We start from the raw sequence: 15767 nt of genomic DNA on the forward strand, positions 1-15767 counted from the left end.
GTTATCGCGGCACGAAATGCGACGATAATTGGTCAAACTGCAACGCCCCGAGAACGCTGTGATGCGTTGACGCTAGTCCTTCAGGTGGGGGGGTGAGGGGGGGACTGTGCTGGTAGGCGGGGTTTCTCTCTCAACGCCTCGTGTTTCCGCGTTTGATCCTTGTGACGCAAATGTGGGGAAAACACTAGTTTGTCAGTCAGTCGTCACAACGACAAAAGAATTAGATCATGTTTTCAGCAAGATGACGCCACTGCACCTTACGTGGTCTCGTATTGGAATGGTATTGTTGACAGTATTCTTTGGAAAAAAAAGTTTGGTCCTTACCGTATAAATATCTTTTAACGAATAAGGTGAGAGAAGTATCATGGAAGTTGTTGCATAAATACTACCCAGTCAACGTGTTCCCTCCTTCCAGATTTAAAAAGGACATTGAGACCAGCTGTTCTTTTTGTAACTCACTCTCCTGAAACAACTGTACACTGGTTTTGGGCATGCTTCTATGCACACCAGCGCTGCTCAGATGTTCTTGTCTTTATACAAATGTTCTCTAATGAGTTTTATTTCTCCTTTAAACGCATTCTTTTGGGGATTTTTGATTACACTGAGGAGGAGGAGGACAAATATCTTATAATGAATTCTATATTCATAAATGTAAATGTAGTAACTGTAGACCTTTCTTTCCTGTTTTCAAAAACGACCTTTCAAAATATTTAGAACGTATTAAGCATTCAAAAAATACTAAGCCTGGTAAACTGTTGCATCTATGTGAATCTTCTAATGTAGATTGTTAATTTGTTTCTGTAAAATAGTGCTCCTTTGCTTTTGTACTTCCCTTATTGGACGTTTTTATTATTTTTCATTCTTCTTGTGCCCCGTCTATGTTTTGTTCCAGCTGTTTTGTTCCAGAAAAAAAAAAGATTAGTCCAAATTACAAGCAGTCTGCGGATTTGGACATTCCATGTGGAAAGGTTGCAGTACTTTAGCACCAAGCCTTACTGACTAAACTACCTTAACTAAGAAAAAAGTCAAAACAAAGATAAGTATTGTAAGATTCGACTTAGAGACGAGAGAGACATTGGTTGTAAACGAACTCTTTACTTAGAACTTGGCAAAGTTAGGATACTCAGCCATCAGGCTCTGCGTTTTCTCCAGTTCGGCTCATACGTAACATTACTTCCTAGTCTCGCCTCGCGAGAGCCCCATTACTTCCTAGTCTCGTCTCGCGAGAGCCCCCATCAAAGACTAACCAGAGAGCATGCGCATTAACATAAGTCCCAATACAATACACCCCTTTCCCCCAGTCAACAAAATCTGCCAAGTGGCGTGGAGGGTGCCGGTCTCTTGCCGGATGCTGTAGAGGGGTAGTGGCCACAGGACTAGAGGGATCTTCAACAGACCTGCTGGTCTCTGGTCGTGGCGTTTCAGACAAGGTATACTCGAGCGGCCCATCTTCAGGTGACTGCTCACCAGGAACAATGGATTCTCCAGCGACCACATCCGTGCGTGCAGTCGCTCTACCACGCAGCTGATCCACGTGGCGTCGAGGCATTTGCCCATCAGGAGTCTGCACTCTATATGAAACTGGGCCAGTAGGATCGGCCAGGGACCCATTTGTGTCCCCCAGTCTAGCTCCTCATGTACACAGTGTCCTGTGGCCTAAAACATCTGTTTGGGCCTTGCAGCTTTTCTGCACTCACCTCCAGCTTGAGGTGCATCTCATTTTCATCGTCAGGATGAAGGCGATCAAAGGCCGTGGTAAGACGCCGGTTCACGAGAAGCTCGGCAGGGCTCTTTCCTGTTGCTGAATTGGGAGTCACATGCTGTGACAGCAGAAACCTAGCCAGGTGTGTCTGCCAGTCACCGATAGTGATCCCAGACAGGGCCTCCTTGGTTGTCTGGACCAGACGTTCTGCTTGGCCATTTGAACGAGGATGGTAAGGGGCCGTAGTCACTGCTCTGATGCCATTCCGTCTGGCAAACTCTTTGAATTCTTCCGATGTGAAGGCCGCACCGTTGTCAGAAACAATGACCTCTGGCAACCCGTGCGTTGCAAAGAGGAGCCTCAGTATGCTGATCACTGCAGAGGAGGACATTGAACTCACCATAGCAACCTCTAACCACTTAGAGTGTGAGTCCACAATTATGAGAAATGTCTTCCCCTGAAATGGACCAGCAAAGTCAATGTGTAGCCGGGACCATTTCTTAGTTGTCCACTCCCAAAGGTGCAGCTGTGCTGTTGGTGGTGCATGACGAGTTCTCTGGCAGGTTTCACAGGATTTTACTGTCTGTTCTATTGCTAAATCCATACCTGGCCACCAGGCATAACTCCTCCCCAGGCCCTTCATATGCACAATGCCTGGGTGTGCATCATGCAGCATGGCTAGTACCTCCTCCCTCGCCAGGTTGGGAATAACTACACGGCTCCCCCATAATAGGCAGTCCTTGTGTGTGTTCACTCTGCGTAGTGATTCTCTGACCTCTGCTATCGATAAAGTGAGCACCTGGTTTTCTGGGTGGCTGGGGATTTTTGTGGCTGGGTCAGTATTGTCCTTGTCAAAGCGCGCATAGAAACGATTTAGCTGGTCTGGCAGGGAGCCATCATGGACAGTGGGACCACTATTGGAGCTTTTGTAGTCAGTGATAGACTGAATGCCTTGCCACATTTGGATCGGAGTTATTGTGAAAGTGGTCCTCTATTCGTAGGGAATATTTATGTTTGGCTGTTCTGATGCCCTTTTTGAGGTTGAATCTGGCCTTGCTTTAGGCCTCAGTTTCCTGACTTGAACGCTGCATCCCGGACTTTCAGCAGCTGCCGGGCCTCACTGGTCATCCAGGGTTTCTGGTTTGGATAGGCGCAGATTGATTTTTTTGTTGTGACACTCTCAGTGCAAAAGTTAATGTAGGCTAGTATGGCAGATGTCTGTTCATTACAGTTTTTCTCAACTGCTTACACACTATAACTGGGCCTATTAACTAAACATCCCAAACCATGACACCATCTACCAAAAGACAGACCCATTTTCCCAAAACTATAAACACTATTCCCCTGTTTCACACATGATTCAGATTTGTTGAACTTTTTGTGAAAAACTCTACACACAAATCCCTTCATATATCACTGGCTGCACCATGTGCTCATTTAGAAAGCACTGGTATTCAATATCATGAACTCAAGTCATCATAGCTGGAACCCAATTAACACACAATTCCCCAGGTGGAAACACAAAGAGTCAAAATTGTTCACACACCAATCAGAACCTCAGGATAAATAGATAAAAGGGCCATGGGCCAGTTCCCTTGTTTTGGAACAATGGATCCACAAAGACCTGAAGGTAGAGGAAGAAGACACAGGAGAGGAGGTGGAAGAGGAAGAGGAAGGGCAAGGGCAAGGAGACAAATGGTTTCTGATGAGATTGGTGCAACTCTAGTTGACCATGTCCTTGTCCACGGGATGTCAATGAGGGAAGCTGGGCAAAGAGTGCAGCCGAATCTGAGCCACTTCACAGTAGCCTCTATAATCCGGACCTTCAGAGAAGAAAATAGGAAAGTCATTTGCATACCGCTTTCTAGTGTAACTTTGGAGTGCTGTACTCTGCGCTGTTACAGTACATACATGTACGGTAGCTGTTTGCTCTACTGTACTGTATGCTGTCTGAAATGCATTGTATTACTGTATCATATCACACACAGTTAAACTGGTGTTACTGTATGCTCCTATTTTGTAAAATGGATGATTTACTGTAATCCCATCAGTATTTCTATTTTCGCAGAACTGAGAGATAACCACCTTACGGAGGCAGAAGACAGCTATTTTCAGAAGATCAAGAGATGGAAATCATCAATACGGTCATAGCCAACAATATCATTCGCTTGCATGAGATACAAAAGAGAGTTATTGAGGATCAGGGAATATTCCAAGGCATTGATGCAGTCACCATCTCAACAATTGACCGCATTCTTCGACGGAACAGGTTTAGGATGAAACAGGCCTATGGTGTTCCTTTCGAAAGGAACTCCGATAGTCAAAGACCAGCGCTCGGAATATGTGCAAGTATGGTTTTTCATACTGTATCAAGTATTTGAGTACAGTTATGTATTACAGCAGTGTATATACTGTAGTACAGGCTATATGATGGCCTACTTTTGTGTACTATAGCAACGTGTTTCAGGGTAGTCATTTACTGTACTGTGTTTCATCTCTTTTGTAGAGAATCTTTGATATTGATGCCAGAGACACTCCTCATGAACTCATCTTTGTTGATGAAGCAGGATTTAATCTTACCAAAAGGAGGAGAAGGGGGAGGAACATAATAGGCTACCGGGACATTGTGAATGTCCCTGGCCAGCGAGGAGGGAATGTGGCCATGTGTGCCGCCATCAGCCACCGAGGGGTCCTCCACCGCCATGCTGCCCTTGGTCCATACAACACCATGCATCTGCTGGCTTTCCTCGATGGTCTGCGAGGTCATGTATACCGACTAGACCAGAGGGAGCCAGCACAACCACAGCAGCCATGCTACGTTGTCATTTGGGACAATGTCAGTTTCCACCGGGCTGCTCTAGTTTGTGACTGGTTCACGAACAACCCAAGATTCAGCAGCATCTTTCTACCTGTATATTCTCCCTTCCTAAACCCCATAGAGGAGCTTTTTTCGGCATGGAGGTGGAAGGTCTATGACCGAGACCCCTACATCCGTATTCACGTCCTCCAGGCCATGGAGGAGGCTTGTTTAGATAGTATGGTTGAGGCTTGCCAGGGGTGGATAAGGCATACAAGGGCTTTTCCCCCCGCTACCTGACTAGGGCTAATATTGCCTGTGATATTGATGAGAATCTCTGGCCTGACCCAGACCAGAGACAAGATGCTGAGGCAGAATAAATGTGATTTCTTTCTTTATGTACAAACTGTTTGTTTTTTTGCCATTGGTTTATATTGGTACATACATGGAAATTATTTTACTGTATTCTACGTTCTTTATCAGTTGCATATTTTTACAGTACATTTACTTTTTCACTCAATTTCAGTTTATTTTACTGCAGTATATTGAGGAATTACAAATTTTTAAGATTTATACATATGTGTTGTGTCTTTATATTGTGTTCATCATGTAAAGAGGTTGTTCTGGGGGAAAACCATAAGCACCATTATTCATTGCAGTAACAGGTTTTTACGGTAGTGTTTTGAATTGATCTCACCAGTGTGTAATGGCTATTTTTTAGTGTATGTGTATTTGATGGCTTTTGTGTGAGGCAAAGTTTGGTTTAGCTGTAGGATTACATGGTTTTGAGTGGAGAGTTTGGTTTTGACATGGAGGTTTGAAGTTTGTGAAGATGAGTGTGCAGCTACGTATTTGTGTTTATAGTTTTGGGAAATGGAGGATAATTTCAAGAAATGTGTCTAGGCTACCTTAGCATTAGCATGTGGGGGGATGTATACAGCGGAGATGGTAATGGCCGTTAGCTCCCTGGGCAGGTAGAAAGGCCTGCACTGAATCATAAGGAGCTCCAGATCAGCAGAGCAATGCCTTTCAACCATCTTTATATTGTTGCACCAAGAGTTACTGACATAAATACTCAAACCTCCTCCGCGGGTCTTGCCGGAGTCCGCTGTCCTGTCGGCACGGAAGGCTGTGCGGCCCGCTAGCTCGACTGCGGAGTCGCCATGTTGCTGTTGAGCCAAGTCTCCGTAAACATCAGCAGACAGCAGTTCTGCAGCCTTTTCCATGTTGTTAGCTAACCACCGGACATTAGCCATGAAGATGCTGGGGAGGGAAACTGTGAAGGGAGCGCTACTTAGCTTAGCATGTAGCCCGCCACGTTTCCCCCTCTTCTGTTCACGCTGCCGACAGGGGGCAGTGTTTCCACTGCGAGGCCGGTGAGTGGATAATATGGATGGGGGACGTTGTCCGTGATGGTGGAGGGAAGTGAGTAATCCCTTCTGAGGGTTAACACGTCCTGACGGATGTAGAAGAGCGCAGGACGACCTACACTTGTAAATGAACTTAAAACTAACGTATAAATAACAAAGAAAACACGACACTGAACAGGGAACCGCAGTAGCCGCTGCGTCCAGCGCGCCGCCATCTAATATACTCCTTCCTAATCCTGTCCTTCTTCATCACTCCCAATGAAAATCTTATCATCTTCATCTCTGCCATCTCCAGCTCCTCCTCCTGTCTTTTCGTCAGTGCCACTGTCTCCAAACCATACAACATAGCTGGTCTCACTACCATCTTGTAAACCTTCCCTTTAACTCTCGCTGGTACCCTTCTGTCGGAAATCACTCCTGACACTATTCTCCACCCACTCCACCCTGCCTGCACTCTCTCCTCCACCCACTCCACCCTGCTTGCACTCTCTTCTTCACCTCTCTTCTGCACTCCCCGGTACTTTGTACAATTGACTCCAAGTATTTAAAATCAATCTTCGCCGCCTCTACTCCTTGCAACCTCACCATTCCACTGTCCTCCCTGTCATTCACACATATGTATTCCTTCTTACTCCTGCTGACTTTCATCCCTTTTCTCTCCAGTGCATGCCTCCACCTCTCCAGGCTCTCCACCTGCACCCTACTCTCGCTACAGATCACAATGTCATCCGCAAACATTATGGTCCACGGTGACTCCTGCTTGATCTTGTCCATCAATTTGTCCATCACCATTGCAAATAAGAAAGGGCTCAGAGCCAATCCTTGATGTAATCCCACCTCCACCCTGAACCCATCTGTCATTCCAACCATACACCATCACTGTCACACTGCCCTCACCTCTCCTCTTAACCTAGCTTCTATTACTCTTTCCCAGATCTTCATGCTGTGGCTGATCAACTATATACCTCTGTAGTACTATAGTTCTGCACATCACCCTTATTCTTGAAAATCGGTACCAGTATGCTTCTTCTCCACTCCTCAGGCATCCTCTCACTTTCCAAGATTGTGTTAAACAATCTAGTTAAAAACTCCACTGCCATCTCTCCTAAATACCTCCATGCCTCCACAGGTATGTCATCAGGACCAACTGCCTTTCCACTCTTCCTCCTCTTCATAGCTGCCTTCACCTCATTACATTACATTACATTACAGTCATTAGCCGACGCTTTTATCCAAAGCGACTTATATAAGTGCATTTAACGTAGGAGATCAGGAGAACTACTAGTCATCAGAGGTCATAAGTGCATCTTCTCTCTAAACAAGCCTCTAAGAGCAAAACCAGTACTAAAGTGAAAGCGCAAGAGAGCTTTTTTTTTAAATGAGTGAATACAATAAGTGCTAAGAGCAAGTAACTGGGTAGTAGTCCTTGAAGAGGTGAGTTTTCAACCTGCGCCGAAACATGGGCAGCGACTACGCTGTCCTGACATCAGTGGGGAGTTCATTCCACCACTGTGGAGCCAGGACAGAAAAGACCCATGACCGGGTTGATTGGCAGCAGGGGCCTCTGAACGATGGGGCAACCAGGCGGCCTGAGGCAGCAGAGCGAAGTGGTCAGGTGGGGGGTGTAGGGCTTGACCATGGCCTGGAGATAGGAAGGAGCTGTTCCTTTCACTGCCCTGTAGGCTAGCCCCAGAGTCTCAAACTGGATGCGAGCAGCTACTGGAAGCCAGTGTAGGGACATGAGAAGGGGAGTTGTGTGGGAGAACTTAGGGCGGTTGAACACAAGATGAGCTGCAGCTTTCTGAACAAGCCCCAGAGGTCTGATGGCCGACGCCTGGGCACCAGCAAGGAGGGAGTTGCCGTACTCCAGCGGGGAGATGACCAGAGCCTGGATGAGCACCTGTGCCATCTCGTCGGTGAGGAATGGGCGAATCCTCCTGATGTTATAGAAGAGAAATCTGCAGGAGCGACCAACTGATGCAACGTTCGCAGCAAACGACAGTTGGTCGTCCAGGATCACATCCAGATCCCTCGCAGTCCGAGTTGGCGTCACCACGTTGTTGTCAATGGTGATGGCCAGGTCTCTGTGCGGGCAACCCTTCCCCGGGAGGAACATCAGCTCTGTCTTGTCCAGATTGAGCTTCAGGTGGTGTGTCGCCATCCACTCTGAGATGTCAGTCAAACACGCAGCAATGCGTGTCTCTACTTGTGTGTCAGAGCGAGGAAAGGACAAGATCAGCTGGGAGTCATCGGCATAACAATGGTAACAGAAGACAGACATGTGAGCGAATAACAGAACCCAGGGATGTCGTGTACAGGGAGAAAAAGAGAGGACCCAGAAGTGAACCTTGCGGAACGCATGTAGTCAGTCTGCGAGGCTCCGACACAGATCCCCTCCATGTCACCTGGTAGGAGCGATACATCAGGTAAGATGCAAACATTGAGAGTGCAGAGCCTGTGACACCCAGCCCCTCGAGAGTAGAGAGGAAGATCTGGTGGTTCACTGTGTCGAACGCAGCTGACAGGTCCAGGAGTATCAGGACAGAGGAGAGAGAGTTTGCTCTTGCAGCTTGCAGCAATTCTGTCACTGCAAGGAGGGCCATCTATGTTGAGTGACCTACCTTGAACCCAGACTGGTTGGGGTCCAGGAGGTTGTTCTGGTGGCGGTACAAAGAAAGTTGGTTAAAGACATCACGTTCGGGAGTTTTGGATAGAAAGGGTAGAAGGGGAAACCGGTCTTCTGTAGTTTTTGGCGTCAGAGAGGTTAAGTGACGGTTTCTTGAGAAGGGGGGTGACTCTAGCAGTCTTGAAGGCAGATGGAAAGCATTCTGTCTGGAGGGAGATGTTGATGACGTGGGTTAGAAAGGGAAGGAGTTCAGGTGCTATAGACTGAAGAAGAGGGTAGCGGCCAGGTCAAGGGAGCATGTGGTGGGGCGACTGGATGTAATGAGGTTGAGGACCTCGTCGGGGGAGAGGGGAGCAAGGTGGGATAGGATGGGACATGGAGAGGTGAGGGAGGGTGCAGAGGGTGGGCTACTGCATGGGGCACTAACCGGGTGGTGAGAAAAGGAGGATCTGATATCGTTTACCTTCTTGTCAAAGAAGTTAGCAAAGTCATCAGGGAGAAGAGAGGAAGTAGGAGGAGGGGGTGGTGGTTGAAAAAGTGTAGAGAAGGTTTCAAAGAGTTTCTTAGGATTAGAGGCAGAGGATAGGATTTTAGAGCAATAGAAGGCAGCCTTAGCAGCAGAAAGGGAGGAGGAGAAAGTGGAAGGAAGAGAGTGGAAGTTGAGAAGGTCCTCTGGGAGTTTGCCTTTTCTCCATTTGTGCTCTGGCGCTCTCAGGCTCCGTCTGCCAGTACGTACTGAGTTGGACAGCCAAGGGGCAGGTGGGGTGGACTTGCAGGCCTGGAGGTGAGGGGACAGAGATTGTCCAGAGAAGAGGAGAGGGTAGAGAGAAGAAGATCAGTCACAGTGTCAAGGGGTAGGAGAGAGAAAGATTGATTAGCAGTGATTTAAAGAACACTGATTGCTAATTGTCTGCCAGGAGTGGAGGCCACACCCTGTTCACTTAACAACCAATTGGCCGAAGAGCTAAACTGAAACTAGGCCTATTGCCCAGACACCGGTCACTTACGTAAAACTATCAAACCTCACACAAAACTATTAAAACTGCAAACAGCAAGCTACCAAGGGATATATTTATAAGCTAAAATGATAACTCAGTCAAAACAGCGAGGCAACAAGAAATATTTAAGGACACACTAGGTGAAAAACAGCTACAGCTAGAATATCCAAAGGAGTTGAATCAAGTGCAACTGGACTTGGTATATATCTGTGAAGACATTTCGGTCAGAAAGGCACGAACTGAGGGAGCCTCTTGGATAAGAGGCAAAACGTCTTCACGGATATATACCAAGTCCAGTTGCACTTGATTCAACTCCTTTGGATAACCATGACCTGGATGAATAAGAACATTCACAGACACCTACAGCTAGAATAAGATCCCACTAGTTCCCACTAGGAACCAGCAGCAGACCTATAGAGAAAAGCACTAATACTCAAGCAGCTGGACTAAGACATAGCTTCCTAACTTCCTCCTTGCTAATCCACTGCACTTCCTGATTCATTATTCCCACATCATCCAACCTTCTCTCTCTCTCTAATTTTCATTATTCATCAGCCCCTCAAAGTACTCCTTCCCTTCTCAACACACTCTCCTCGCTTGTCAGCACATTTCCATCTCTATCCTTGATCACCCTGACCTGCTGCACATCCTTCCCAGCCCTGTCCCTCTGTCTAGCCAATCGGTAAAAGGTCGTTTTATCCTTCCTTAGTGTCTAACCTCTCATACAACTCACCATACGCCTTTTCCTTTTCCTTTGCCACCTCTCTCTTCAGTTTAAACTGCATCTCCTTGTACTCCTGTCTTCCATCTCACATCCAACTTGCAGGGCATTTGCACTGATAACATTCATCAATACACCTTCGATTCCCAGCTTCATACCCGTCACTCTGCCTGACACTCTCTTCACCTCCAGCACACTCTTGACATACTCTTCCTTCAGAATCACCCCTACCCCATTTCTCCTCCCATTTGCACCATGGTAGAAGAGTTTGAACCCACCTCCAATGCTCCTGGCCTTGTTCCCCTTCTACCTGGTCTCTTGTACACACAGTATACCTACCATTCTTCTCTCCATTATATCAGCCAGCTCTCTCCCTTAACCAGTCATAGTGCCAACATTCAAACTTTCGACCCTCACCTCCACACTCCCACCCTTCCTCCTCTCCCGCTGACTCTGGACATGCTTTCCCCCTCTCCTTCTCCTTCACCCAACAGTAGCATAGTTTCCACTGGCAGACACCCTGCTGGCCAACAGTACTGGTGGCAGACATTGGTAAACTGGGCCTCGACCGATCCGGTATGGAAATCTGATTTATGATCCACATATTTGATTTGGCAAAGGTTTTATGCCCGATGCCCTTCCAGACACAACCCTCCCCATTTATACAGGCTTGGGACCGGCACTAAGTATGCACTGGCTTGTGCGTCCTCAGTAGCTGGCTGCACAACCTATTAGGTGTTGGAAAATCTGGTTTAACCCATGTGGTGTTACTAGGTTTATTGTACAAACTCTGGCTTTTAGTTCCCAGCATGTCTCTACTCTTGTTGTCTCTCTTCAGGAAGTTTCTGTCATAAATGAGGACAAGTGCTGTTCTTATTGTGTCCTTTGGTCTAAAATCTGGTTTGGGTATCCACCAAGAGAAATATGGTTTTTGTACTCAGGTGATAATGTGTTAAACCATGCATATTGTTCAGTATTGTAGCATCCATAATATCATTCACTGTGGTTTGTGTTGACAGGAAGTAATGGTTCTCAAGTTTCTAATGTCTGTAGGCAGTGTGCACAGTAGCTGATCTGTTCTTCATGAACATTGATGCGACCATTACCCTGCTGTCTCTCCTCTAGTCTCTTCTTCATGGGATACAACACTAGGTAGACTCCCATGGATCATAATGACCTGCCCACCAGCCTGTACACTGAAATCAGACTGGATCCCTGAAGAGCAGATTCCAGCTCCTCCCCTAAGCTTTAATAAATCAGGAAGTCCCCAGCGCGTGCACGCACGCGCACACACACACACACAGGCTAGACAAAAAATAAAATAAAATCATTAATAAAATATTTCAGACTTGGTGAAAGTCTCAGTTCAGTCTGATACACACTCCAGGTTTTGGTCTTGACTCAGGTGTTAACCATCACCAACAAATCAGATTCTGTTCCTTAAACTGCCATGAAGCAATGAGACGGGGTTTATATTCCCCTGGTCAAATGTCTTTATATCAACAGATTTAATATGTAAATGGCACCCCATCATCCTGACGTGGAGCTCCGTGGTAAAACCCCCTGAGAGGAAACCGGACAAGAGAAGGGAACTAAAGATTGTATGTTTGTTTCTAGCACACATCCAGATGATGCACCGACCGATTAAGGTAGAGATGAATCAGGGCAGCTTGAGAAATCCTTGGCTGTGTTCACTTCATGAACAATTCAGCAGTGTGACCCACTTCCAGCAGGCGGACAGCAGGCGGACAGCTGGCTGCAGTACCGCTACAGCACCGGGGGCGCTAGTGAGCAGGACACGGTGAGGCCACAGCTCCCGCCCTGGGAGGATGTACGAGACGTGGTAAGAACGTGTCATTTAAACACACACACACACACACACGCACACACGCACACACACACTTTGTCATTGTGGTGTTGTTGTTAAGTCAATGTTATTTGTGGAGCCCAATATCACACGTTACGCATGTGCCTCAGGGGGCTTTACAGCAACACAACATCCTGTCCTTAGACCCTCACGTTGGATAAGGAACCCCTCCCTGAACCTTCAGCAGGGAGGAAACAGGAAGAAAGCTCAGGGAGAGCAGCAGAGGAGGAGCCCTCTCCCAAGACGCGCAGCGTGACATGGTGTTGTGTTTACACAACACAACACTGAAAGAGGATAACACAATTATAGTGAATTATAAAATATATGAGGAATATGATGAGGAGGATGCCAAGCAGTGTCCAGACGCCACCGGAACAGTCCAGGACCCCAGCCACGTGACCACCATCACCATGGAGACAAAATGAAAAACACTTGTTGTTCTGTCAGTTCTGTAATCTGCTCTTTTGTTACTGTCACTGTTAACAGAATTTGGTTCCCTCTCAAGTCGTGTCAGAGGTCAAAGGTGAGCTGCTGTCTCAGTAGAGAGGATTTTTTCCAGACTCCGATTTAGGTGGAAATGAAGATTGTAAGTTGAGCTCATCATGGTCACTCGTCCTTCAGCCAAGCAAATAAAAGCTGAACTTCTAAATAAACCAAATGAGAGAAACCCCCATCCCTCATCCAAGCCGCTCATCCTGCTCCCCGGCTCGCCGGCTGCTGCACTCTCTCCCGGCAGTCTTCAGACGGCAGGCCCCGGGGAGACACCCTGGACACAAAACCCCGCCGAGGTCAATACCAGCTTCTTACTACCATATGTCAATCATGGCATGACGTCATATAGCCATAGCATTTCCGGTGGAGGAAGGCGGGTCCCGGGGTTTTCTGGGAGCGAGATCTATGTCAAGCTTGTAGAAACTCGCAGCAACTAAACATGTCGTATGGAAGTGTTTTCTTCAAATTAAAAGTCCATGCTTTGCTCAACAACCTCCCTCCATTTTAAGAGGGGGTTCAGCGTTCCAGCATGAAGGCAGTGAACCCATAATAATGTCCCCCGGCAGGAAACTAGAAGAGAAATGCATTGAATTCTCCAATATCTCCCAACACATTTCTGGATATAGTAATCACTGGGGAAGAGGCACGAAATTGACAGACAAGATAATTTCTGGTTATTGCAGAGTAATATTCATCACATGACCATCACACAGTTACGGGCAGGACACTGAGAATGCCCATGTCTGCCATCCCAGCTTTCAAGTTTTATTTCTCTTTTTCTTGGTTGTGTGTTACAGCTGAAGAAGAGACCTGACAGGGATGCTTTAAAACAGGACTGAGATGCTCTGGAGTCATGCTGCAGGCACGTTTCCTCACTACATCTAGATTTGATTAATTTTATGAGACTGGAAAAGATTCATGAGACCGACATGGACACAAGTCCATGGATAATGGGATGTCCAGCCTTTACCTGTGCCCCATCCATAGGGTTAGTGTTGTGCGTCCATAGGGTTAGTGTTGTGCGTCCATAGGGTTAGTGTTGTGCGTCCATAGGGTTAATGGTGGTACGTCCATAGGGTTATTGATGGTGCATCCATAGGGTTAATGGTGGTACGTCCATAGGGTTAGTGGTTGTGTGTCCATAGGGTTGGTGGTTGTGTGTCCATAGGGTTGGTGGTTGTGTCAGGAAGGGCACCCCATGTAACATTTTGCCAGATCAGTATGTGGATTGACAAGACCGTACGAGATCGGTCCAGGCCCGGGTTAACAACCACCTCCACCGGTGCTGTGCCCTCACAGGCTAAAGATGGAAACTGTACAATGCACTGTGGCAACCCCGAGAAACAGGGAACAAAACCAAAGAAGAAGAAGACGAGTAAAACAGATTTGTCAAATTTGATTACATTATTAGAATGGGACAATAAAAGTGTAGAAAACAGAATTATAATAGAACAGTTGAACAGAAATTGATTTGATTAGGTTATATTGGATTAGAATAATTTAACTGGGTTAGATGTTTGGATAGATTTCATAATTCTGATACTCTTGTCTGTTTTGTGCATGTCTGTCCGTCCTGGCAGAGAGCCCTCCTCTGTTCCTGATGATTCTCCATGTTATTTCCTGAATGTTTTTCTGGCGGACTTTCCTCATCTGAGTTGAGGGTCCCAGGGTAGACGTGTTGTATATTGCACTGAATGTCAAGCCCAGGGGGACAGATTTGCAATTTTGGGCCAAACAAATAAACTCGATTTGAATTAGATTATAGACAAACTTTGACCACTAAATGAAAGGTCATTAGGAAAACTCTGCGTGCTGCAGAAAGATGAAACAGATGCATGTAACCATGCTCCTATACAATAGGATGGTTACATGCTCCTGTAAATAGGATGGTTACATGCTCCTGTACAATAGGATGGTTACATGCTCCTGTACAACATGTTCCTATACAATAGGATGGTTACATGTTCCTATACAATAGGATGGTTACATGATCCTGTACAATAGGATGGTTACATGATCCTGTACAATAGGATGGTTACATGATCCTGTACAATAGGATGGTTACATGCTCCTGTACAACATGTTCCTATACAATAGGATGGTTACATGATCCTGTACAATAGGATGGTTACATGCTCCTGTACAACATGTTCCTATACAATAGGATGGTTACATGCTCCTGTACAATAGGATGGTTACATGATCCTGTACAATAGGATGGTTACATGATCCTGTACAATAGGATGGTTACATGCTCCTGTACAACATGTTCCTATACAATAGGATGGTTACATGATCCTGTACAATAGGATGGTTACATGATCCTGTACAATAGGATGGTTACATGATCCTGTACAATAGGATGGTTACATGCTCCTGTACAACATGTTCCTATACAATAGGATGGTTACATGATCCTGTACAATAGGATGGTTACATGCTCCTGTACAATAGGATGGTTACATGCTCCTGTACAATAGGATGGTTACATGCTCCTGTACAATAAGATGGTTACATGCTCCTGTACAATAGGATGGTTACATGCTCCTGTACAATAAGATGGTTACATGCTCCTGTACAATAGGATGGTTACATGCTCCTGTACAATAGGATGGTTACATGCTCCTGTACAATAGGATGGTTACATGCTCCTGTACAATAGGATGGTTACATGCTCCTGTACAATAGGATGGGTTACATGCTCCTGTACAACATGTTCCTATACAATAGGATGGTTACATGTTCCTATACAATAGGATGGTTACATGCTCCTATACAATAGGATGGTTACATGCTCCTGTACAATAGGATGGGTTACATGCTGCTATACAATAGGATGGTTACATGCTGCTATACAATAGGATGGTTACATGCTGCTGTACAATAGGATGGGTTACATGCTGCTATACAATAGGATGGTTACATGCTGCTGTACAATAGGATGGTTACATGCTCCTATACAATAGGATGGTTACATGTTCCTATACAATAGGATGGTAACATGTTCATGTACCATAGGATGGTTACATGTTCCTATACAATAGGATGGTTACATGCTCCTGTACAATAGGATGGTTACATGCTCCTGTACAACATGTTCCTATACAATAGGATGGTTACATGTTCCTATACAATAGGATGGTTACATGCTCCTGTACAATAGGATGGTTACATGATCCTGTACAATAGGATGG

General features: G+C 46.1%; 2 protein-coding genes across 2 annotated transcripts in view; one reads left to right on the forward strand and one right to left on the reverse strand.

Moving 5' to 3' along the window:
* The window catches only part of tnfaip2a (tumor necrosis factor, alpha-induced protein 2a), a 52026-nt gene extending 51533 nt beyond the window's left edge, over positions 1-493 (reverse strand). The window contains exon 1 of the mRNA XM_056294251.1: positions 460-493. Within this exon, the coding sequence (XP_056150226.1) occupies positions 460-493 (34 nt within the window). The remainder of the gene's footprint in view (positions 1-459) is intronic.
* A 3472-nt stretch (positions 494-3965) lies between these two features.
* On the forward strand, positions 3966-4799 carry LOC130124907 (uncharacterized). Its single transcript, XM_056294253.1, has 2 exons — positions 3966-4051; positions 4209-4799. The coding sequence occupies exons 1-2, from the start codon at positions 3992-3994 to the stop codon at positions 4797-4799; spliced, it is 651 nt and encodes a 216-aa protein (XP_056150228.1). The 5' UTR covers positions 3966-3991.
* The last annotated feature ends 10968 nt before the right edge of the window (positions 4800-15767 follow it).

Source organism: Lampris incognitus, chromosome 15 (genome assembly GCF_029633865.1).
Source record: "Lampris incognitus isolate fLamInc1 chromosome 15, fLamInc1.hap2, whole genome shotgun sequence".
Lineage (NCBI taxonomy): Eukaryota > Metazoa > Chordata > Actinopteri > Lampriformes > Lampridae > Lampris > Lampris incognitus.

What these genes read in the sequence shown, in the direction of transcription:
- LOC130124907 (XM_056294253.1), top strand. Translation starts at nt 3,992, where the DNA reads ATGGTGTTCCTTTCGAAAGGAACTCCGATAGTCAAAGACCAGCGCTCG. An exon ending in AGCGCTCGGAATATGTGCAA is followed by an intron (nt 4,052 to 4,208) that starts GTATGGTTTTTC and finishes TCTCTTTTGTAG; the next exon opens with AGAATCTTTGATATTGATGC.